This window comes from Nymphaea colorata, chromosome 8 (assembly GCF_008831285.2).
Source record: "Nymphaea colorata isolate Beijing-Zhang1983 chromosome 8, ASM883128v2, whole genome shotgun sequence".
NCBI lineage: Eukaryota > Viridiplantae > Streptophyta > Magnoliopsida > Nymphaeales > Nymphaeaceae > Nymphaea > Nymphaea colorata.
In genome coordinates this window covers 22264497-22290263 of record NC_045145.1, presented here as the reverse complement: position 1 = coordinate 22290263, position 25767 = coordinate 22264497, and the positions used below count along the sequence as shown (strand labels likewise).

Below are 25767 nucleotides of genomic sequence, written 5' to 3'. Positions count from 1 at the left end.
CACCCACTTGCAGCCAATAACTTTTTTTCTTTCTGGAAGACTTACCAATTCTCATGTTTGATTCTTTTGAAGAGACTTCATTTCATCTTCCATAGCAACCATCCATCTTTTACTATCATCGCTTTCTATTGCTTCCTGAAAAGTTAATGATTCAGTAGACATAACTGGAAATGCATATGCTACTGTATCTTGAAATTTTAAAGGTAATCTAACTTCCCTTCTTTCTCTACCCTTCGCAATAGAATAAGGTTCTTCAAGTGGTTGCTCATCTTCCTCACTATCTTGTGATGATTCTTCTAAAATTTGGTTGATCTTGTCATTAATCCACTCTAGCTGAATTGGATTGCTTGTCTTTTCATTGCCTTTATCACAATCTTGAATTTTCTTTAACAATGAAGCTTCATCAAAGACTACGTTTCTGCTGATCTCCACTTTCTGTGTGTCGGGGTTCCATACTTTATACCCTTTCACGCCTGCTTTGTATGCAAGAAAGATACATTTCTTTGATTTAGCATCAAGTTTGCTTTTATTATCCTTCCTGCAATAACACATAAATAGGGCAACAAAAAATATGTACGTCAGAGTAATCAACTGGCTTACCAAACCATACTTCCTCTGGCACTTTCAGATTTAATGTTGTAGAAGGAGATCTATTTACTAAAAAACATGCTGTATTAACAGCTTCTGCCCAAAAATGTTTTGGTAAACCTGTAAACAACCTCATGCAATGAGCCCCCTCAATCAAAGTTCTGTTCATTCTCTCTGCCACTCCATTCTACTGTAGTGTACCTGAAATAGTGAAATGTCGAGTAATCCCTTCAACTTTACAAAAATTTTCAAATTGAGATGACGTATACTCACCACCATTGTCACTTCTTAACACCTTTAACTTTTTACCTGTTTGATTTTCTACTCTCGCTTTCCATTCTTTAAATGTATCTAATACTTCAGATTCATACTTGAGAAAATATACCCAAACTTTTCGAGAGTGGTCATCAATGAACGTAACAAAAAATCTAGCTTCGCCTTTAGATGTAACTGGTGCAGGCTCCCATATATCTAAATGAATATATTTAAAAATGCCCTTACTCCTTTTTGTAGAGGTTGAAAATTTAACTCTTGCCCCGTTTACCAAGAACACAACATTCACAGAATTCAAGTTTACATGATTTGATGCCTTTTAGAAGCTTTCTATTATGCAACTTTTGAATCCCTCTTTCACTCATGTGGCCTAATCTAGCATACCATAAATATGCAGTATCATCATCAGAAAGGGATGAAGAAGATGAGATGGCAGCTGTCCATGTTATAGTTTCTCCAATCAACCTGTATAGAGATCCAACTTTCTCTTCTTTCATGACAACTAAAGCTCCTCGCTTCACTTTCAATATGCCATTAGAACTACTAAAAGTAAAACCATTAACATCAAGTGTACCAAGAAAAATAAGACTTTTCTTAAATATGGAACGTGTCTAACTTCTGTTAAAGTTCTAATGACACCATCAAACATTTTTACTTTTATGGTTCCAATTCCTACTGATTTACATTATGTATTATTTCCCATCAACACTTTTCCAGTATCACATGATGTATAAGAATCAAACCATGACTTATGAGGATACATACGGTATGAACATCTAGAATCTAAAATCAATACATCAGATTTGATATTGTTACCTGAAGAAGTGGCCAACACATCTCCATCGACATCTGATAACACATCTCCATCGACATCTGATACTACACTTGCTTCTTCGGCTGCTTTCTTTTTTGTTTATATTTTTCTTTAAGCTTTGGACAATCAACTTTCCAATGACATCTGTTGTCTCTACCTTTTGACTTGAATCAAGATCTAAATTTCTTGCTGAATTTATGTTTTTGACGACCTCTCTCATGACCATGTTCTTTCACCATCAAATTTTCTCCATGATTTGGCTTATGTCTGGCTTCATTTGAAAGCAAAATAGTTCTGACTTCTTCAAGTTTTAAAGTGTCTTTTCCATAGAGAATAGTAGTTACAAGATGGTCATACACTTTAGGCATAGATGAAAGAAGAAGAAGGGCCTGGTCTTCTTCATCTACCTTAACACCAACACTGCGAAGTTGAGTAATTAATCTATTGAATGCATTCAGATGTTCAAGCAGATTTGTCCCATCAGTCATACGTAAACTATAGACTTGTTTTTTCAAATACAACTTATTTGTGAGAGACTTTGACATGTACAATTTCTCTAATTTAACCCACAAATTAGTCATAGTATCTACATCTGCAACATTATACATTACCTCATCAGCTAGACAAAGTTGAATTGTACTCATCGCCTTCAAATCTAACTCATCCCAATCAGCATCTTTAATCCCTGATTTCTCTTTTCCAAGCAAGGCTTTATGCAGGTTGTTCTGAACCAAAATGGCATTTACACGTTTTTGCCATAGACCAAAATCAATCTTGCCGTCAAACTTATCCACCTCAAACTTAGTCATTGACATATTTGACGTCACAGTCATCAAAACCAACTATCACAAACACAAATCTTGCAACATGGCTTAGGTAATCATCTGTTAAAAACGAAAGGACCAGATTGCAAGCAAAATATAGAGTAAGGTGAAAAACAACCACTCTGTAAACAAGTATGTGTACGTGATATCAAGAGAGTGAATAGTGAAATGAACGACAGAGATCAAAACAGGAAACCAATCACACTGAAGACACTCAAATTACGTGGTTCGGATAGACTGTTTGTCTTCCTACATCCACGGGGAGAAACTAACAGGATTCATATTATTCGAAGCATCAAAATACAGTGAGATCCAAGAAACCAAAACATAATAAATCCCCTTACAAAACAACAATGCTTCTGCGTGACCTTCAGCCCCAAAACTCTCTCTCTGTTTTCTGTATGTTCCTCACACTCACACGAACTGAAAACATACCTCTTTTTCTTCTAAAGACAATAGAGAATAACTGCCCACCAAAGATTTCAGCAAGCAAGAGAGTTGGTCGTGGAGGCTCCATGCTTACGGCGACTCCTTGAGACACTCCACCAAAGTCGCTCGCCACTCCTTGAGACGCTCCACCAAAAACGCATACCACAAACTGATGGTGAGATCGTATACTATTCAATCAAATCCGATTTCGTTTTTTCAAAACTTAGTTAGGTGTGAGTCAAAATCTGAATATGAACCTAATACATAACCGGTCAGTGCAAAGATTGAACCCAACCCAAATCCAAATCATTTACATCACTACAATAAATAAAAAAAGTCAAACATGCACTAAGTCTCTTTCTTGGTGATATATATATATAAAAGTTGGTAAAAACCAAACACTTGGTTAAGAGACAAAAACCAGAGATATTGATATTAATTATTAAAATATATTCTTTTGAAATATGACCTTATAGATATGATTATTTGATGAGAAACACACTTTAGATAATTGTTATTTTACTTAAATAATTTTTTTTAATAGTAAAAAAATGAACGGCTTTTAAAACATCAAAATTTTGGTAGTATAAAGATCAATTCTTTTACAAAAATGACTTGAAGTAAATCATGATTTATATTAATTTTGTGTTATAAACACATTAGAAGACTCATACCAGACATCAAACTAGGGCCATCAAATTGCGTTCAATCGAACGGTCCTCGTTATTTTCTTAAAAATAACTATGCATGATCCCTCGTCGCCACTCACGAGAGGCCTCGTCCTCTCTCTGTTCCCCCCGAGCTCCTGCTCTCCCTTTTCCTCTCCCTCTCGCGCGCCTTGCCCTACCCAGCCAATCAAGCAAGTTGGCTACTCCATTCGCAGATAAGTTCCCGTCTAACGGCTGCTTCTCCATTGTAGGATTTTGCTTGGACTTCTACATTCGAATGATTTTTTGGGGGTTTTTGAATGAAAATCATGTTGTATTACTATCTGCAACGTGTTTGTATCTCTCGCCTCTGGCATTAGTTTACGCTTGCTATTTTCTTGTCTGCGTTGTTCTTGAGGAAAGCCGCTAGTTCCTCTGCCAATAGTAGGAAAATTCTTCTTCACTTTTGAGTTGCTTGTTTCTATTCTACTAGCTTAAGATGTTGGGATTTACCCATCTGGATATTCCTGCATCAATACCAGTCCATATCCGTTTCGGACCCTTAAGTATAAATACTTGTATCTTGTGATGGAGTGAGACACATTCAGTTTTTACCGTCTGGGTAATCGGTCCCCATAGCCATACGTGAATTGTATGTCCCCATCACTGGGCTGCTATGGCTGAGGAGAGAAACTCATTGCCGCTGCCACCGCCGCTACCTCCGCAGGGGAACGACCCTGTGGGGATTGTAGCCGTTCTACCAACAGCCGCCGACTGTGGCAGTCGCCTCTACAGGTTCTACTTCCATCCTATGGAACACTCGTTTCTATGAATGGTTTTCAATTTCTGCATTTTCATTTATGCGCTATCTTGATTCCTCTCAAAGTTCCCTCAATGGGTTATGGGCCCACCACCATGCTTCCGTTGCGCGTTTCCCTTTGCATACTGTTTTCATGCAAAGGGAATAGGGCAGAAATGTTTCAGAAGCTTTGGGGGGTCGGGCAGCCATTTGGGCGATGGCAGCCGTCAGGTTTTTTTCGTCGCAACCACGTATGAGGAAGGAGAAGGAGACGGCTGGATCGGCAGACGTCTGTCGCCCATTGGGCGACAGTGGGCCTCCGAACCTTCCTTGCAGTCGTTGAAACTGTAAAAGAGAAAGGGGAAAGGGAAAGCAACAGAAGAGAGGTGGATGGCCGGAATCCGACGTCTAGGCGGGCGTGGGTCGGCCATTAGGCAACGGTCGACTTCCGACCGTGCTGGTTCGGCCTGCCGGCGGCCACCCACGTCGTTGGGTGGCCTGTCGGTGGGCTTTTAGGTGCCGTTTTTCAGCCGCCCGACGAACAAGAACTAGGGCACATGAACAGATGGCAGCAGGGAGGGCGACGACCGGTCATAAGCCTACCGACGACTTCGCCGTCGCCGGACGGCGCCGTGAGACCCACCGGCGCCCACCCATGACCTCCCCTGAAGGCCCGCCGGTTTTTTTGCTTCCGCCATTAACCGTCCTGCCAAAGTTGCAGCGGTTTTCGGTCGAGTAGGAGGCGGTCGGATGGAAGGCGGGGAGTCATGACCCGATCCGGATTCATAAGAGTTAAAAAAAAAATCTCGTTTCTGCCCGGTTTTTCACTCCCTTTTTTTTTTTTATTTCTTTTGGATCGGGTCGGGTCCTGCCGGACCCGACCCGTATCCATACGGTCTGGATTCAGAACTGTTTCTTTTCAAACAGAACCGATTCGGTCCGATTCAGAACTGTTTCAACCTTTTGGGGACCGATTCAGATCATTTTCGAACTGATTCAGGGTTTTTCAAACCGGTTCATTTAGTTTTGGAACCGGTTCGGACCTTTCAGGGACCAATTTAGGGTTTTTTTCAAACCGGCTTATTCTGTTTTGGAACCGTTTTTAGCCTTTCTTCAACCGGTTCTATCCCTTACGGGACCGGTTCATCTAGTTTTCTACCAGTTCGGTCCATTTCAAACTGATACAGAACCGGTTTTATACTAGAGGATGCTGGTATATGTGGTTGCATGTCTATTTAAGGTGTTTAATGAATTGGTTCAATCATTTTAAATCGATACGAGACCGATTCATTATGTTTTATGGAGCTTTAATAAACGATTTGGATAGCATTAAGTTGATTATGCAGAAATGATTCACATGATTCGTGTGTTTAATTTTATATGTATAATTATGACAAATTCTTATATCATGTCTTATTTAGGATTATGCTAAAGTTAATTTTTGTTGCATGATCATAAAGCTTGTATGGAAACAGTAATGTAAAGAGCCTATAATTAGTTAAATCGTGTTATACCTCTCCAAAGTGACTACGCATGATTTAAAGACACATTATTGTTCATGTTGTACTTATTAATCATTTGAAGTAATATAATTACCCAAAGATAATGTGTTATGTTCAAGAGATAAATAGAGTAAAATAGAAAAATAGATCCTTACATAGCTCTTTCATCTTACACTCAAAGGTGTTATGCTTAACTACAGTTTGGATTACATTTCTTAGTTTTACTAGATAAAGTTAAGACGGAATACATGTGCGTATTAGCTATATTACCAAAGTAGTATCCTAATTTCCCTTGGTATTTGTCTTGAAAATAGTAGACATAAAAACCCTTTTATTTAGTTTACTGTTCCATATGGTTTGTCTCATATAATGCATGTCAACTTATTGATGTCTTTTGTCATCTGCGGTGCCTAGTTCTATTTATTTTAATGGCTTAAATTCTATTCCTTTACTTGATGATTCAAATTATGATGAATATAAAGAAAATGTTGTGTTTACATTGGGGTATATGAATTTGGATATGGCTTTGAGGCGACCTGAACCACCACCTCTTACACCATAAAGTACACATAATGAAATAGTGTACTTTGACAAGTAGGAGCGTTCTAACCGACTGAGCTCATTGCTTTTGCAATCAAGGGTCGCTAAGAACATACGTGGTGCTATCCAACCTTGCAGAACGGTGAGAGAGTTCTTGGATGCAGTTGAGGCTCAGTTTGTCAGCTCTCATAAAGCCAGAGTTAGTACCCTAATGTCAAAGTTAAAGACATATGAAATATCAAGGAGGGGGTAACATTCGCCAGCATATATTAGAAATGAGGAACATTGCTTCTCAATTGAATGACATGAAGTTGACTATTTCTGAATTTTTCTTGGTATTCTTTACTTTGACCTCTTTACCAGCTGAATATACTCATTTTAAGATCAGTCACAACACACATAATACTGAATGAACATTCAATGAATTGATGTCTAAGTGTGTTGAAGAGGAAAAAAGAATAAATTGTGAGAAGTTGCAAAGCGCACACATGGTTTCTCACTCTAGGGCTGGTAAAGTTGGCATAAAGAAAAGTTCAATGAAAATGAGTGTCAAGAAGAAGTCAACTAGTCAAACTGCTTCTCTAACTGCGCAGACTAACTTGGCTCTTATAAAGTGTTTCTTTTGCAAGAAAAAGGGGCATAAGAAGTCAGACTGCATCAAGTACACGAATTAGTTAGAGAAGAAAGGTAATATGTCATTTGTTTCACTTGAAAGTAATATGTTACATGTTCTTATTAATAGTTGGTGGATTGACTCTGGTGCTACTGTGCATATTGCCAATTCTTTACATGACTTTCTAAGCAAAAGAGAACCAACACTATATGAGAGGAGCATTTTCTCAGGAAACAAAATATGCTCACATGTGAAAGCTGTAGGAGAATGCCAGATTAGGCTTGATACTGGCTTTGTTTTGAATCTTCATGATGTTTTTTTGTTCCATCATATAGTAGAAACTTAATTTTTGTATCAAGACTCGACAAATTTGATTTCTGCTTAAAGTTTGAGAATTCAAATATGTTCATTTATAAAGATTTTGTTGAAATTGGTTTTGCTATTTTTTGTGATGGTTTATACAAGTTGAATGTGAAGATCCAATCTCCTAAATCGTTGGTTTCTAGTCGTTGTATAAGTGGCAATAAGCGTAGTACCATGAAAGATTATTCGTACATGCTATGGCACCGTCGTTTGGGTCATATCTCTGAAAAGAGAATAAGGAGACTCTTAAATGAAGGGATTTTACGATCTCTTGATTTTACAGATAAAGGCATATGCGTAGATTTCATAAAGGCAAAACAAACTAACATATATAAAGAAAGTGCCGAACGATGTACTGAAAAATTAAGAATTCTTCACACAGATGTTTGTGGACCTTTCCCTTCTTATTACACAGGTAGGAAACCTTTTCTCTCTTATATGCACATATAGGGATGTCCTGCTGAAGATAAATTGTACAACCCCTACATAAAAGCCTTTGACACTAAAATAATCGGTGGTTTCTTTATTGGTTATGCAGAAAGATCGAAAGACTATAGGTTTTATTGTCCATTTCACATACCACATATTGTGAAAACAGATAAGGCTAAGTTTCTGGAAGATGGCTCATTTGGATTAAATGCATTACAAAACCTCAATTTTGAGGAAATATAGGATATTGAATGTAGACCTGCTGAAAATAATGTTAATTTGTATGATTATGTCGTCTCTCGTGATGACATGAATGCAAATCATACAGGTAATGCATCAGATCCAGATGAATTAAATGTAGATTATGCTGATGAACACGAACATGATGTAGATATACAAATTGAAAATGATCAATTACCTGTTCGTAGATCTATAAGAGCGAGGAGATCTGCCATATCATTAGACTATGTGGTATGCCTACAAGAGCCTAGTGATTTCATAGATATTGATGATGATCTTTTCACATTTATTGAAGCCGTTGAAAGCAAACAATACAGACACTGGATTAATGCCATGAAAGAAGAACTTGACTCTATGGCTAAAAACCAAACATGGAGCCTTGTGTCATTGCCTGAAAGAGTAAAACCTATAGGGTGTAAATAGGTCTATAAGACCAAGATGTACTCTAAAGGCAACATAGAGAGATACAAGGCAAAATTGGTTGCTAAAAGATTTACACGAATGGAGGACATTGACTATAATGAGACATATTCAAATGATTGTCCTTGCACTTGTAGCTCATTTTGACTTAGAGCTACATTAGATGAATGTGAAAACGGCTTTTTTGAATGGTGATTTGAATGAAAAAGTATATATGGATCAACCTCAAGGGTTTTCTGAGAGTGGGGTTTGCAAGCTTAATAAAGCAATTTATGTACTTAAACAAGTCTCACGTCAATGATACATTAAGTTTTTCGAAGTCATTACGACTTTTGGGTTTACAGAAAACATCATTGATCGATGTGTGTATCTTAAGGCATGTAGGAGTAAGTTCATAATTTTGACTTTATATGTGGATGACATTTTACTTGCTTCAAATGATCTTAAATTGCTAACAACGACCAAACATTTTCTTACATCTCATTTCGAGATGAAGGACATGGGTGAGACTTCATATGTTCTCGGTATTGAGATTCGTCGAGACAGAACTAAAAGTATTTTAAGTCTCTCTCAATCAGTATACATCAATAAAATACTTAAGAGATATGAGATGGAGAATTGTTCTCGTATTTCAACACCCATAGTTAAAGGTGATAAATTGAGCCTAAATGATTGTCCAAAGGACGAATTTGAAAGGGCACAAATGATCAACATTCAATATGCATCAGCGGTTGACAGCTTGCAGTATGCGCAGATTTGCACTAGGCCTGACATTTCCTTTGCTGTTGGCATGCTTGGTAATTTCAATCTAATTCATGCATGGCACATTAGAAATCCGTGAAGAGAGTCATGCGATACTTGCAAGGGACAAAAAGACTACATGTTGACATATCGCAAGGTGGACCATTTAGAAATGATTGGCTATTCTGACACCGATCTTGGAGGATGTACCGATAATAGATAGTCTACTACTGGTTTTGTTTTCCTTCTATCAAGAGGTGTCATCTCATGGGAGAGCAAAAAGCATATTGTGACTGCTGCTCACACCATGGAAGCATAATTCATTGCATTATATGATACTACATCGCAGACAATTTGGATAAAGAATTTCATTTCACAGTTTAAGATAGTGGAATCTATTGATAGACCACTTAAAGTTCACTGTGATAATGAAGCTGCAGTCTCTTTTTCCAACAACAACAAAAGTACTATTTCTTGTAAGCATATAAAACTTAAGTATTTTGTTGTTAAGGAAATGACAGAGAATCAACTAGTGTGTATTCAACACATTGGGACTACAGATATGGTTGCAGATCCTCTTACTAAAGCGCTAGCATCTGGTATTTTTTTTTTAACATGTTAAGAGGATGAGTTTGTGTAGTTCAATGTAAACGCACTATCATACAAACATTTATGAATGTGATCACATACAGTTTGTTGATTCTCATTAAGTTTGTTGTCTACTTATTTTAAATTCTCATTTGTTTATTGAGAAGTTTTGTAAAATAACAAAGGTGAGACATTGGAATGGATTTTAAGGCTAGTCCATTCATTTTGTTTACCCTTGATATCGACTTGGACTAGTGGGAGATTGTTGGGATTTACCCATCTAGATAGTCCTGCGTTGATACGGGTCCATATTCATTTCGGACCCTTAAGTATAAATACTCGTGTCTTGTGATGGAGTGAGACACATTCAGTTTTTACCGTCTGGGTAATCAGTCTCCTTAGCCATACGTGAATTGTCTGTCCCCATCATTGGGCTGCTATGATTGAGGAGAGAAACCCATTGCCGCTGCCACCACCACCGCCGCTACCTTCGCAGGGGAATAACTCTATGGGAACTGTAGCCGTTCTACCAACAGCTGCCGACATTCAGTCGGCAGTCGCCTCTACAGGTTCTACTTTTGTCCTATGAAACACACGTTTCTATGAATGGTTTTCAATTTCTGTATTTTCGTTTGTACGCTATCTTGATTCCTCGCAAAGTTTCCTCATAAGTTCCATAACCTTTGATGGTTTCACACCGGATTAGATCATATTGTCTACAAATTTCTTCTAAGGAATATTCTTTTTCTTTGGTGTTTTATGAAAATTTATCTTCACCGAAGACTGGATCATATTTTTTTACTTTCCGCTTCTTAGTATTTGAGTCCAGTTCAATGGGCATCCATACCTTGCAAGCACCTCTTATACCTACATATTTTCTTTTTCTCGTTCTTTTTTTTGTTGTAATATTTTTTCCTGCAAATAAGCTGTTCATAATATTTAATTCCTCCATGCTTCTTCTTAGAGTCACGTATAAGTGTCAAAACCACCTTGCCATACATAAAAATTGTAATAACCATGAGCTTCAACTTCACTATCAAACTGCATTCTGATTTTTGGCACAAACTCACTACCAACATTTGTGACTAGATTTATCTCATCCGTCTTCAATTAAACATTTATTTGTTGCGTTATTATCTGCGGCATTTGTTAACTCCTCTTTAGTAATTGGGTCATCCACTTTAACATCTACATCTTTTATAGCATGATTACCATCCAATATCACCATCATATCATTTATATTCAGCAATGGCATGCATTCACTTGTCTAACTGCATCTTTGAAATATATTTGACAACAGACCTGCCACAACAGAAACGTGCAAAGGTGATTCCAACAGCAAGATCAAACAAGAAAGGAGGAGGAGGAGGATAAACAAGAAAAAAGAGTACTAACACAATATCCCTGACATTTTACAAGACACTATATCATAAATATTTTTCCTGTTTAACAACTGTGAAGCCCACGTTGTATGAGGGCATGAGATCTAAATAGGAGATAGAAGCTTATATCAAAAACCCAGATCGAATTTTCTTGGAACATATCTGCATGTTTGGAGTATCGGTACTATAGTGTTCATCCGCCCTTTTGAGTTGCTGCTACAGAAAACAGGGGGAGCCTTCTATCTCATAACCATCTAATTAACTTTATAAAACAACGCCTTCTGTTCAACTTTATAAGAAAAAATCCCGACAGAGTTGGAAACAATGTCTGATGTGCTATGTCAAGATTACATAATGCAAGCATAGGCTTCCTAATATTCAGGATGCCTAGGCAAGTCATCCTTGGCTGCAAAAACTCACTCTACCCCTTTCATCCAAGGCAGCCATGTTGAGGGTGCAGGGCAGCCATTCAAATCTGCCAACACGAGTAGCACAACAGTCACCTCATGCTATCTGCTTTCTGGCAAACCTAAAATAACCACTTGAAAACATGTTTTCCAGTGATGGTGCGGGATGATTATAAAATCTAACTAAAAGATATATGTGATCTAACTATTAATGTGCGGCATTTCATAAATAATATAATATTTTTTTTTGCCAATTAACAACCCATTCAGTCGGAATCCAAGGATTCAGAGCATCAATATCCCACCCGATTAGGTTCAAATTTTGATTTCTGGAAAACTGGCTCAAAATCGTCGCTTGTCAGTGCATATGTTGGCATTTACTAACGTTCAAGAAGAGGACAAAGAAAGACAGACGAATTGTTATATAATATATATATAAACATATATTTAATACTATTAATTTCTCAACAAAAGGACGCATGGTGACCCCAAATTGGCTGGCATATCATGTTGCCGGGTCAAAAGGACTCCAGGAAAGCAACAGTAAAGCTTTAAAAATCAGGTTGGATGAAGAGAATGAGGTTAACAACCCATCATTCAGAAAAGATGTTCAAAGTTTCTTTCATTCTCCTTACATGTAATGTTGTTGTGACTTGAGTGAAAAATGATACACCCGTCAACTACAGTTTTGTAATTCCATCATTTTCAATCAAGTGAATTATTACATTGAAATCAAAATGTTGATATACCTTTTATGCGACTGCTTATGCAGCCAGCAATTATCCAACCAGCAATGCTACACCTTATTAGTACACCGATTGGATAACATTGTTGATAATAGGGATTAGAAAGCAGATTCAATAATCTCCCCAGGTATAACTTTTATGATCAACAAACTTGGACTCCATCTCTTGTCTTATAAGACCTTCAACATGTGGCAACAATATTTGTCTTAACGGCCTTGGAAAATGTGAAAGGTAAGAGAAAGTTACTATAATATTATTGACCAAAATGGAAAGCTGGAAATAAAATATGAACTGATAAAAGACAAAACCAGTTGAACAGTGGGCTTAAAATTTTTCTCATGAGAAAGATGACAAAAACCGGCTGATGGAGCCATTTTCCTTTGGTCTGCTACTTTTACTGGCTACTCAGGATTAGAAACAGAGTAATTTACCATCACATAATTTTCTTTAAAACGAGCATCTCGGTTAAATTATAATATCACATTTTGGGAACATTAATGAGAGAGGGGGTGAAGGTGGGGATGGGGATGGGGAGGTAAGAACCAGACCACTGGACCTTCACAGCGACACTCTTAATTGCAAGATCAACGTTCTTCAATACCATCAGGATAATGTTCTCTTAGTCTTTAACGGATGACATGTGGTTATTATACACCATAGTTACAAATAAAGTTTTAAAGTTTAAATGATGAGTTTTTCTCATGTATAATACGGCAAACTTAAAAAAAGTAGGAAAAATACGATAAATTTTTAAAAGTTAAAAAAAACTAAAAATAAGGAGAAAATAAAATAAGTGAGAAAATAATAACACAAACATCAAAAGCTGAGTATAATTGCAACAAAAGAAACAGAAAATGAAAAAAAAAAAACTGTTCGACACTAAAAAAAAAATGAAAAAGTGAAAAAACACATTAAAAACGCGTTTTTTTCTGTTGTGAATCTTTTTCATAAAAAATGTATTTTTTAAAGTTTTAAACGGCAATTTAATTTTTCACGGCTTTTTTTAAGTGCATTTTTTATGACCATGCTCTACATCATCCAACCTGACCGGTTGCGCTGTTTATAAAGAGAGAGATGTGAAACAAAATCACAAGTTAAAACCAGAAAGGGCCCAAACCAAGTCTTCCGTTTCCTCATCATCTGTACTTTAAGACTATCAAGGTTGCCAAAACTTATTGGATCTTCATCCTCAAAACTATATGTGTGTGTGTGTGTGCCAGACAAAGGTGAACCTAACTACCAAGGTTTATAACGTTGATGAAAGACTCAAAAGGAACAATGACAGGGTTGAAATTAACTTAATTAAAGGTCTCCCACTAAACATACATTACATTCTTTATTTTTTGTTACATATTTTTTTATTTTAGGGGTAGTTTTCAGTTTTTTTTTTTTAGGATCCCCAATCTTAAGGTGGGAAAAAAGGAGTGATCCAAACACTCCTTATATATTCTTTCTTTAAGCACCCTCACTAAAAATTTTTTTGGCGCCCCCCAGTAAAAAGGATTTTTGGCTTCCTTGAAATGAATAACATTTTTTGTCTCCTTCCTTTGTCAGATTGGTAAAAGTTTTTTTTTTATCATTATCATAAAAGAACAACCATAAAGGTGATAAGTAAAAACGGAAGTTTAACCTTGCAGGTCGGAGAATTTGAACGTCCGATAAACCCCGTTTGGAAACAGCTGAAGGAAATTATTGACCTAACTGAGAAACTTACCTTGATTTTATTTTTCAACAATCTAAACTATTAAATAAGTGGAGAAGGAACCTCCATCAGGCATCAACTACTAAAATAAGAAGGATTCAATCTAGCAACTGAAGAACACGTCCGATTCCCGATGCAGCTCGCGCTCTCATTATTATGAGTAAAGAAATATGGAAATAGTTTATTTCTGTGATCGCTGCCATTTGCTTATGACCTCGTCGCCGTTGCAAGAACCGGTGTGGTTAGGCCTGCACACGGGTTGAACTGCTTCACATCGACTCAACAATAGAGCCTCAAGTTTGAAAAACGAATTGAGCTCCAGTTTTGATTTAATGAGCGAGCTCGATAGCATCAAATTCAAGAAACGAATCGAGCTCAAGTCGAGTTTTCATGAATGAGTTCAAGTCGATCTCAAGCTGACTCCTCTGCAGCCCTAAATGTTATGCATTTGGTGGGCATCACAGACTGCGATGAAAAGCTATGTCACCTGAGTGTTGGGTGCGGGTGCTAGTGTGGCATATCTCAAAAAATTTTTGTGCGGCGGTGCGGCGAGAGTATTTTATTATTATTATTAATTTAATATAATAATATATATATAATATATATGACAAAAATTTGTCAATAAACTAACAAAATTATTAAATAACAAGATGAAAATTGCAATTTGCTAATCATGATATGAGTATGAATCATCAATTCAATAAAAAATATACTTTAGTTTTGAGTTCACAGAATCACAGTTCATACAGTCATCCTGCCCTACAAGCTGCAAGCGACGAGTTCGTTGGCTCCACCCAATGCGACGTATAGAAGAGGGAAGAAGAAGAAGAAGGGACTAAGAGGGATGAAGGTCGAAGAAGAAGAAGAAGGGTCGAAGAGGGAAAGGTGGAAGAAGAGGGACGAAGAAGAGGCAACCATCGACTTTATTAAAAACTTACAAAAAAAACCCTAAAAATTGGACCAAAGTAGACTTTCTCGCCTTTGACCACACCCGACTCAGGTCAAACGCGAGTCGGGTGCGAGTCGAAAATAGACGATTTTAGCCGGGTGCGGCTGACCACACCCGACTCTTATTGGACCCATTTGGGTGCGCACCGGAGGTGCACCCGCACCCGAATCCGCACCCGCACCGCGCGAGACCAAAACTGCCGCACCCAGGTATCATAGATGAAAAGTTAGCTGGATCTAAGATAGTGGATGTTTTTTTTTTTTGAAAATAGGTAGAAGATCCTGAACCGATTTCATGAAAGCAAAAAAAAACATTAATTTTGTCTGTGTGTGCCTGAAAATTAAGTAAAATCAGTTTAAATTTGAAATTATGTTTTCAAGTTTTCCTCCCCCTTTTTGTGATTCTCCAATTTTGGGGTGGAAAGGATTGTTGTGGAATAATATAAAAAAAAACTAAGTGAAGAAGTAAATGAATAAAAAGCTATAGTCTCCACCCTATTTATGGATCCAATTGTTGGTAACTCAGCATAAATATATCATGTTTAATCAATTTGTGCAATTGCTAGGATAGACATCCATAAATTCTTTTGCACGGTTAATATTTATAATTTAAAGCAACTTTGTTTTGTTTAATTGTTGGCAATATATATATATATATACGTATGTGTATTTTACACTATCTTATATAATTTCTTAGCCTAATTTATAAGGTTTTTTTTTTTTTTTTTTTTACCACACAACGTGTCCCTTCTTACCTAAAGTTTTGGCTTTTGCTGATGATCCAACAATACATCAAGGCCAAGATAACGACACAAAGAATAAGCAGAACTTCTTATCAAAAGCAAATCATCAAAACTTTTTTGTTACCCCATGATTCTCGTCTGTGCAGGTTTTTGCTTTTAAGATAACATCAATGGTGGTCTTTTTATCACTTTTAGGTATATAATTGAACCACCTAGAATAATCTACCTCCCTTATATGGCCGTTTGTTCTATGGTTATGGATGATTGAATTAAAAAAGTGATGAATATTTTTATTTTTTACTATTCGTTTACATATTTTTTCTTGTTATATATATATATATATATATATATATATATATATATATATATATATATATATACCTCTGTGAGTTGATGGCCTTTTTCATTAAATTTTATGTTGTTAAAAACTGTTGCAAAAAGTGCCTGTCATTAAAAACTATAATCAAGTAACTAGCAATCAACAATGCACCCTTTGTGACAATTTTTAAAAACATAAAATGGTAAAGAAAGATTGTATATATATATATATATATATATATATATATATATATATATATATATATATATATATATATATATATATATGTATATAAAGAAAAAGAAAAAATATGTAAACGAATAGTATGTCATCTAACCAGATTGTTTATTTGAAGCATACGAATAGTTTAAAGAAAAACAAAAAGAAAAAAGTGATAATTAAACCTACATGATGAAAATACCCATCATTTTTTTTTGTCTTTCTTTAACCATTGATCATGGTGAATTGAATGGTATTGGTTAGACGGTTAGGTGACTTCGAAAAACTACCGTATGTAACCTACATGATGAACATATTTGTCATCTTTTTTTTATTTTTTTTAACAATTCATCATAATAATCAAACTGTATTGGTTATTGGTTAGATGTTTCAGTAATCCTAAAAAGAATCATTGTTAAAATTTTCACATATATATATATATATATATATTGAAAATTATCAATAATTGTACTTTCTGATAGACCGCCCCCTTTTGACGGTAGGTGAGAAGTAGTCTTTATGATACCTATGAAAGTTCAAGATGCCTGAGAACAACTTCTTCACTATGAAATTCTTCACTATGAAATAATAATACAAACGTCGAATGACTGTATTTTTTTTTTTTTTTGGGGAGGTAAGTTGAGGCTTTTACTTCCTATTAAATATGAGAACAGTTCTAGTATTGAACTTCGAAGGTCTTCAGTTTAGTCAACAGCAGCATTATTCGAACTCTTGTTAGTTTTATCTTATGACTAGACACTTCATGCCACATGCATTAGAAAATATCAGCAGATTTCTCAATGCATCTGGGTTTATATTTTTCACATGAGAATCTGACCAGCAACTGAATATGAATCCAATTGTTACTCGACCTGAACAAACGCTTTTCAAGCACAGTAAGAAACAAAAAGTTTTAAACATTAGAACTTGGCAATGATCAATGGGTGCTGTATAAATGAGAATGTGAAAGCCCCACCTGTAAGGCTGCTCCAAGGGACCCACCACATCAAAAAGAAAAACACAAAAAATTGAAAGACGATTTAAGCAAAGATCTAGAGTCCGTCTCGTCTTTACTGCCTGTCATTATTGGTTTCAATTCTTTTCCCCTCATTGTTGAGCTGTAGCCCATCAGGAACAAACAAAATCTTCGCTACGCACTATTTCCAACCACTCCCCTTTTCTCTTGTTCGCCGGAGTGGAACAGGGGCTCAAGAATTTTCTTGGGTTTTATTAATTCTGTCGAGGAAAGTAAAGCGGGAAGCCTTGGAGATGGCTACTTTTGCTGGTACGATGCAAAAGTGCAGAGCTTGTGAGAAGACAGTCTACTTGGTGGATCACCTTACAGCAGAGAACAAAGTCTACCATAAAGCACAAAGTCAACCATAAAGCCTGCTTTCGTTGCCATCACTGTAAAGGCATTCTTAAGGTACATATGTAAGGATCATTTAATGGATCAATATATGTTTACAAGGAATTTCAGATATTATGACTATCTTAATGTAAATATCCACTTAAGTGATTGCATTTTGGGATATTACGTCATTTAATATGGTATGGGGTAATTTTGTAATATATATATACCTGTATGTAATTACGGACTCTTTGATAGGTTGAATCCGTAATTGCCAATAATATAAAATGGTAGTAGTCCTTGGGGTCGTACAATGGTTGCTTGAAACATTGGTTTCTAGGATTGCCTCTTCCCCATTTGAAAGAGACCACGCGTGCACCACACAGACCTTGGAAGATCCTACTACAATCCGATTGTCCATTTGTTCAGATAGAATCAGGTACGCTTCCGCTACAGTTTAAAGTTTTGTTTCAACGATTTAGTATGAACATGATCCTGTTTAGGGCATATTCGTTTGTTTGTATATACATGTGAAAAATCTTCCCGTCAATTGGTATCAGAGACTATGTTCATTGTTGAATCGTTGAATTTTTGGGTTATTTGTGGTTGTATTGGCACAATTTCTTGGATGAATTTGTGCATTTGCTTTTTGGTCGGGCCGGCCGTTTTGGCGGACAACGGTCGCCGATAGGCGATGGACGGTTTCCGGCCGTCCTGGCGCGACCCGCCGGCTGCGACCCACACTGTTGGGTGGCCTGCCGGAGGCATTCCACCATTCGCTTCAAATCGGTTGGTGTTTGCATCTCAAAATTTTCATTGGTTTTGGAATGCTCCAGAAAAATGAGGTTTGTTTTAAAATAAAAAAGAAAAGGGACTTGCCCATTGGTACGAGGGTTGACCGTTCCCGGCACCTTTACCGGGAGTAATCAATCCAAGGGCTATTTCATCATTGATGCATTTCATTTTAACTTAAACATCATTTTTATTTTATATGCAGTGTAGAAAATATTGAAAGTTTGATGTTTGAAATTTTTCAAAAGACTCTTGAAGAGTTGCTTGAAAATGTGAAATATTTTGAGGAAAAAGCGGAATTAGTAAATATCATTTGAAAAGCTTGTGAAATCATTTTGAAATCACTTTAGAGTTCTCTTATCACTTTAAGTAGGTTTGAGATTTTGTTCTAATTCGGTTACCACCTAGTTAGAGCTCAATCCCCTCTTGCTTAAGTTCTTTTGGAGATGTGCTTATGATCATAAGTGAAATAAAGTGGGTGAGAATGCATGGATGCATTTATCCTATATGATTAGAAGAATGTAAAACATTCCTACCACAACATTCATCTAAAGTCATTCCTACCACAACATACATATAAGATTTTTGATTTTTGTAAATATTATATATATGAAAGAAAAAAAATTTAAAATGGATTGGGATCGTAGACCTATCAAGCATGAATTCAATATTGGGTCATTACTTGGTTTGTAGTCTTAATGAAGTCGGCAAATAAAAAATTAAAATCTTAAATGGTAAGATATTGAAAGAACAGAAAATAAATGAAGACAATAGATCAAGTATATTTTTGGAGATAAATGAAGATATGAATTTTGTTCTGTCTTGTTCATACTCCCGGTGCACTCAAGAGTAGCTCTTGATTCAGGATCATTTGAGCTATCTTGCATGGCCATGGGAAGACGACAAGAAGAAAAAGGAGGAAATAAAAATAGGGGTTTACATACCTCGGATATGAATGATATTGAAAATGCCATGGAGAGAAGAAAAAACGAAAATAGAAATAGAGGAAGATTAATTACCTCGAATGTGATTGATATTGGAAATGATCCCTCTTTTTTTTTAATGATCTTGGACTTACCTTGAATGAAACTCCCAAGATGTTGAAGATGAAGAGAAATGAAAAGCGGAAAAGGGAGAGAGAAAGAACTCAAGAGAAACCCTAAGTCTTCAACTGAGAATACTCTAGGGTTTCTTCCAAGGCTAACTCTTGCTTAAGAGGGGAGAAGTTGAGGGTATTTATAGAGAATTTTGGAGCCAAAATTCGAAATTTGAATTCAATATTTGAATTCAAGAGGGAAAACTTTTTAAAGCCAAATTTCGAAATTCAAATTCAAGATTTAATTCAAGAGAGAAGAGTTTTGGAGCCAAAATTCAAAATTCGAATTCAATATTTGAATTCAAGAGGGAAGATTTTAGAGTCAAAATTCAAAATTCGAATTTAGGATTTGAATTCAGGAGGAAAGAGTTTTAGAGCTAAAATTTGAAATTTGAATTCAAGATTTGAATCCAAGAGAAAGGAGTTTTGGAACCTAAATTCAAAATTTGAATTCGACTTTGCAATTTGAGTTTGGAATTCTTGATTTGGATCTAAACTTGGATTTAAAATTTATTCTAAAAATAATAGACCTAAAATTTTAATAGCCCTCTTTTTTTTGAAAAATTTGGGGTGATTACAATTGGCGAGCGGTGGAGTTGCTGCCTGCGAACCGTCGAGCGGCAAGAGGGTCGGACCTGGGTGAGGTCATGATAGACCCGGCCCAGATCCATAAGGATTTTCAAAAAAAAAAAAAAAGACTTCACTTTGCCACCCGAGACCTCTGGCGGTAAGTATTTCGGATCCGGGTCGGGTCATGTCAGAACTGACCCGTATCCATATGGTTTAAATTTTGAAAATACAGTTCTTTAGATCCGGATCAGGTCATGTCGAACTCGACCCATATCCATACGGTTTAAACTTTGTAAAATGGTTCTTTTTAAACCGATTCTGAAGAGAATCAAACCGGTTCATTCGGTTTAAGACCGATTCGACTCGATTCAGAACCGGTTCGTTTTTTTTTTAGCCGATTCAATTCAAAATTAAAACGGTTCTTATCGATTCGGACCCTTTACAGACCGGTTGAATTGATTTTCAGACTGATGGTTATTTTCAATTCAGTTCAGTTGATTTTAGACCGGTTCGGGTTATTTTCAAACCGGTTCAATTGATTATCAGACCGATTCAGGGTTTTTGAGACCGGTTCATTCAGTTTTGGAACCGATTTTAGCCATTTTTTAACTGGTTCAGTGAGTTTCAGAACCGATTCGGTCTATTTTTGACGATGCAGTGGTTCTTGACCCACTTAAGTATAATTATGATACCGGTTTATAAAATTTTGAACTCTTTTGAGTCTATTTCATTGAATGATCTGGTTTTGAATTCAATGTAAGGTAATTTTGTATGTGAATTTTAATATATGTATCGTGTTTTGCATGTTATTAAAATTATGGGTGTACCATAGATGAACATTTGGACTATGAATTTGATATTTGGCCATGTCTGTTGTTCAAAATGAGTAGATTTGTACTTTATGTTACCAAAGTGACATCTGTTGTATGAATATGTCTGTTTCGAACATTAGATGATATTATACTTAAACAATGTAAGTAATGATCAACCCAAAGGAGGATTGTTGCTTGCTAGGATTAAGTATGCAAGGCAATGAATATCTCATAATTTTCAGGTTTCAATATAAATAGTGAGTCAATCCAAAGATGGACTCGTTATTTGACAGGGCTAATTATCTATATTCATTGTTGACCAAGAATATCACTTGCAGTTAATATTTCAATCCAAAGATTGCATATTAACGTTGCAGCGGTACCCTGTGATGATATTTAGTCCATTGTATTTAAATTCATTTATATTTGTTATTTCATCTTTGTACATATATTGATTGTGAGCATGTTTTGGTATTTTTTTCTTTGTACAGTGAGTTCTGCTTCCATGATATCTGTAAATTTGAGTACTATTTCTGAGTTAAATGGTTCGAATTTTAAGGACTGAAAAGAAATAGTCATGATTGTTTTGGGTTGTATGGACCTAGACCTTGCATTTAGAGAGTCGTCCCCACCTCAGTTAACAAATAAAAGTTCCCATGATGTTAAGCAGAACTTTGAACGGTGGGAACGCTCTAACTGCATATGTCTAATGATCATAAAGAATTATTCTCAGAAAACTTTAGGGGGTCAATTACTGAAAAGGCTAGTAACAAAGTGTTTCTCAAAGAAATTGAAAAGCGTTTTGTTAAAAAAATGAAAAGGATGAAACAAGCACTCTTTTGAGTAAACTTGTGACGCTGAAGTATAAAGGCAAGGGAAACATATGGGAGCACATTATGGAAATGTCTGATCTTACTTCAAAATTACAGACACTAGGTTTGAAGTTATCTGAAGACTTTATAGTGCATATGGTTTTTCTTTCTCTTTCACTATAGTATGAACAGTTTAAAGTTAGTTATAACTGTCAGAAAGAGAAATGAACTCTTAATGAGCTTATTTCGCACTGTGTGGAAGAAGAGAAGAGATTGAAGCATGATAAGATAGAAAGTGCTCATTTGGCTAATATGCGTAAAAGTAAGAAAAGAAAAACTATTAAGAAAGTTGCAGTTGACCAGTCATCCATTAAGAAACAAAAGAAGCATAAGGAAGGTAAATCAGACTGCTTCTTTTGCAAGGATGAAGGTCATATAAAAAAGGATTGTATCAAGTATCACGCGTAGCGTGAAAGGAAAGATACACTTTTCACTTTGGTTTGTCATGAGGTTAATTTAACTTCAGTACTCACAAACATTTGGTGGGTAGATTCGGGTGCTACTACTCACATAAATTGTTGAACGTCAAATGATGTTGAAAGATTCATCTATGTGGGCGATAACAAGAAGGCGAAGGTTGAAGCCACGATCGATTCATAGATCCATATGAGTATCTCCGGTCCGACCGGCCAGAAACTAGCCACTCTTTCTATCCTCTGGCTCCGACCATTTTGCCTACATATCCCCATATGTAGAGCGCCCAAGCACTTTTTGGGCCAGCTCTGACCATCGGTCCAATGCAAAGGGCCCATCTTAGGATCCAAAAAGGTCATGACTCACTGCAATGAAATGCCATTAGTACTCTCCTGTCCATCACCTTTTTGGATCCTGACTTTTTCATAATGAGTCCTGACCTTTAAATACCTTTCAATCAAGTCCTTCGGAGATTGCCTTTCTGGAACACTATCAGAGACACCCGAATCAAGATCCAGAATGGGTAGAGTTACGGAAGGAAAGAACTCGCTTGACTTTCACTTGCAACTCGTTTCATTCCCCTGACTAGCAGATTTTCAGTTATTGTTAAAGACCAGTTGTTATTTGAATTTGACAGAAATTTATGTACTACCGTCTTTTAGACGAAATTTGGTTTCTATTTTCTTACTGGACAAATTTGGTTATTATTGTTCATTTGGAGGAAGTAAATTTAAGTTGTTTCTGCACTCAAACTTGATTGTCGCTGGTTCTTTGTCTGTCCCCCATAATCTCTCACATTCTTAGATATGAGATTAAACTTTTGGGGTGTTACAATAGGAATGACAGCCTTTTATTTAAATTAATAAGAGCTTGGATACTTTTGAATAATCATGAAGATATCAATGAGCTTTTGTAAACTATTAGGTTAGAGTTAGTTCCGGGAAAATGAGGGAAACAATCAATAACCAAGAAAGACTGTTTTCGTACATGCAAGATTCCCTTCTTAACCCTTTACTATTTTTTAACGAAAGAACAGTTTAGCAGTACCTTTGAAAGTCAATTAAGAACTATTGGTACTCTAAAACAAGGTGATGAATATTTTCGGTACCTTCCTAGCTAATCGACTGTAGAATCTGACTATTGAGACCCTTTTATAATCATATTGACAACGGACGTCCATTGGTACAAGAACAATGGAGAAACAAATGAGCTAACATTCAATGGAGAATGCTACCACCAGTAACTAAATGTACTCAACTAAATGTACTCACCAGTAGTCTCCGCAGGAACAACTACCCTGTGTCAAATTATGAAACAAAATCGGTCCCTCACTATTATTTCGCTGCCAAAAAACCTAGGTATAGCTTTCACAGCAGAGTGACAATCTTCACAAATTCGAAGATTCTTAACAACTCTAATGGGAAACACATCTTCAGTGCTCAACAATCCAAAAGCAACTGCTAGTTTCTCACTGGGTCAATACATTGCTTGCTCTTTATCTTCCTCACTCATGTCCAACGAAATATGCAATGTACAGGGACTATAACCCACTGTTTGAAGCCTGTTAAATATTTCTCCAGCTTCTGATAAATATCTGCAGCTCTAGGATGGGTTCGATCACCAGCAACAAATTCATGAATGAGACCTTTCACTTCTATAGAACTCCACCCAAGAATCAACTGAATCCTTTGTTTGCACATGTTGTCCCTCACTCTGGCAACCCCATCCCAGCAGTTGCTTGCATACATGCTGGACAAGAGAATCTTGCTGCCTCCATCATCTAGGGGATCGCATCTTTCTACATGGTGCATTATTTCTTCGGCTAGTGCTAAATTTCCATGAATCATACAAGAACTAAGTAAACCCCAACATATAACAATGTCTGGCAACCCCATCCCAGCAATTGCTTGATGCATACATGCTGGACAAGAGAATCTTGCTGCTTCCATGATCTAGGGGATCGCATCTTTCTACATGGTACATTATTTCTTAGGCTAGCTCTAAATTTCCATGAATCCTACAAGCACTAAGTAAGCCCCTCCATATAACAATGTCACGCTCTACGGAAATACACTTAGCAATGTTCACTGCCTCGTCTGCGAAGCCAGCACGTCCAAGAAGATCAACTATGCAACCATAATGTTCAAGAGTAGGCACAATGCCCCATAATTGATGCATGCCATGAAAGAATTGGCGCCCTTGGTCGACAAAACCTGAATGACTGCAGACATTTAGAACTCCAATGAGTGTCATACGATCCGGCTTGATGGCAATATCCAACATGTTCAAAAACAGATCGACTGCTTCCCTCCCAAGTCCATGCAATGGTAGCCCTGCGAACATGCTTGTCCACGAAAGCAGATCCTTCCTAGAAGACACACTATTAAAAAGTACACGTGCATGAGTGATGCTTCCACATTTCATGTACATATCAATAAGTCCTGTGGCAAGGTTCGAATTGCAAATGATGTTGAATAGTGGCCCTACCCGGATATCTCCAATGAACCCAAAAGTGGCGTACCACTGTGACATAGCCCACTCCAAAGGCCCTCACTTTCACCAAAGAAAACAACTGAAAAAGCGAGGGTAGTCAACTTCTAATTTAATGTTTTTCTTGAGTAAACTTAGTTTTACTGCATATTGTCTAGAAAGGAAGAAGATGACTGTCATTTAACATATAAAACAGAAGAAAAACGCAACATAAAAAGAAGCAAAATTATATATATATATATATATATATATATATATATATATATATAACTAGTATTTGATTGCAGAATACCATCAATTGAATTATTCATTATTCAAATGTCGTGTAATAGGTTTCCTTATGCATGTTCACGGAGTTAACACACACACACAGCCCACACACACACACACACACATATATATATATGTCACTCTCTCAATTAAAATCTTCTTAAGAAGATCAGCACCATGTTGCATCTTTTAGCATGATTTGGATGGTTTAACTGCTTTGCCAGTACCACTTTATTAAAGATCAACAAAAAACAAAATCTCGGAGGAATAGTTAATGATATGTTCCTTTAAGTGCGGTTTATCATGGCCATATGGTTGTTTCATTATTTTATTTATTCTTCCATACCTAGATTTACTAATTAAGTGGGAGTTCCAGGCATAACTGTGATTTGCCCTTGTTGTTTGGATAACACATTGAAAATAATTGCAAACTAATGGATCTTAAAAAAACTAAAATGGTTATTAATAACCAAACGTTTAAAACCTCAAGAACTAAAAGTTCATATGACCTCAGGCATGTCGATGTAATCAAATACCTCTCAATTGCAGGAAAAAGTGGTGAGAGTCAACCATTTGGCCATTTAAGGACATATCTATTAACTTCACATTTGCGCTTCAAGGGGATTTCAAATGATATGAGAGTTGATCCTGCTCCCCGGTAAGTGGACCTGTTTTTTTACTACTTAACATAGATCTAAAGTCCAAAGTGTCGAAATCGGTTATTCATGTAAATAGTGGGTCGATCTCAAAATTCATAGATTTCATATTGAGATAAGTTTTAAGATGATTGAGGGTTGATCCAAGTGTCTGAATTTGCCTCTATG

General features: G+C 36.4%; 1 protein-coding gene across 1 annotated transcript; it reads right to left on the bottom strand.

The window, feature by feature from the left end:
- Positions 1-24172: 24172 nt before the first annotated feature.
- LOC116259630 (pentatricopeptide repeat-containing protein At3g29230-like) lies at positions 24173-24715 on the bottom strand. Its single transcript, XM_031637486.1, has one exon. The coding sequence runs from the start codon at positions 24713-24715 to the stop codon at positions 24173-24175; it is 543 nt and encodes a 180-aa protein (XP_031493346.1).
- Positions 24716-25767: the final 1052 nt, after the last annotated feature.

What these genes read in the sequence shown, in the direction of transcription:
- LOC116259630 (XM_031637486.1), bottom strand. Translation starts at nt 24,715, where the DNA reads ATGTCACAGTGGTACGCCACTTTTGGGTTCATTGGAGATATCCGGGTA.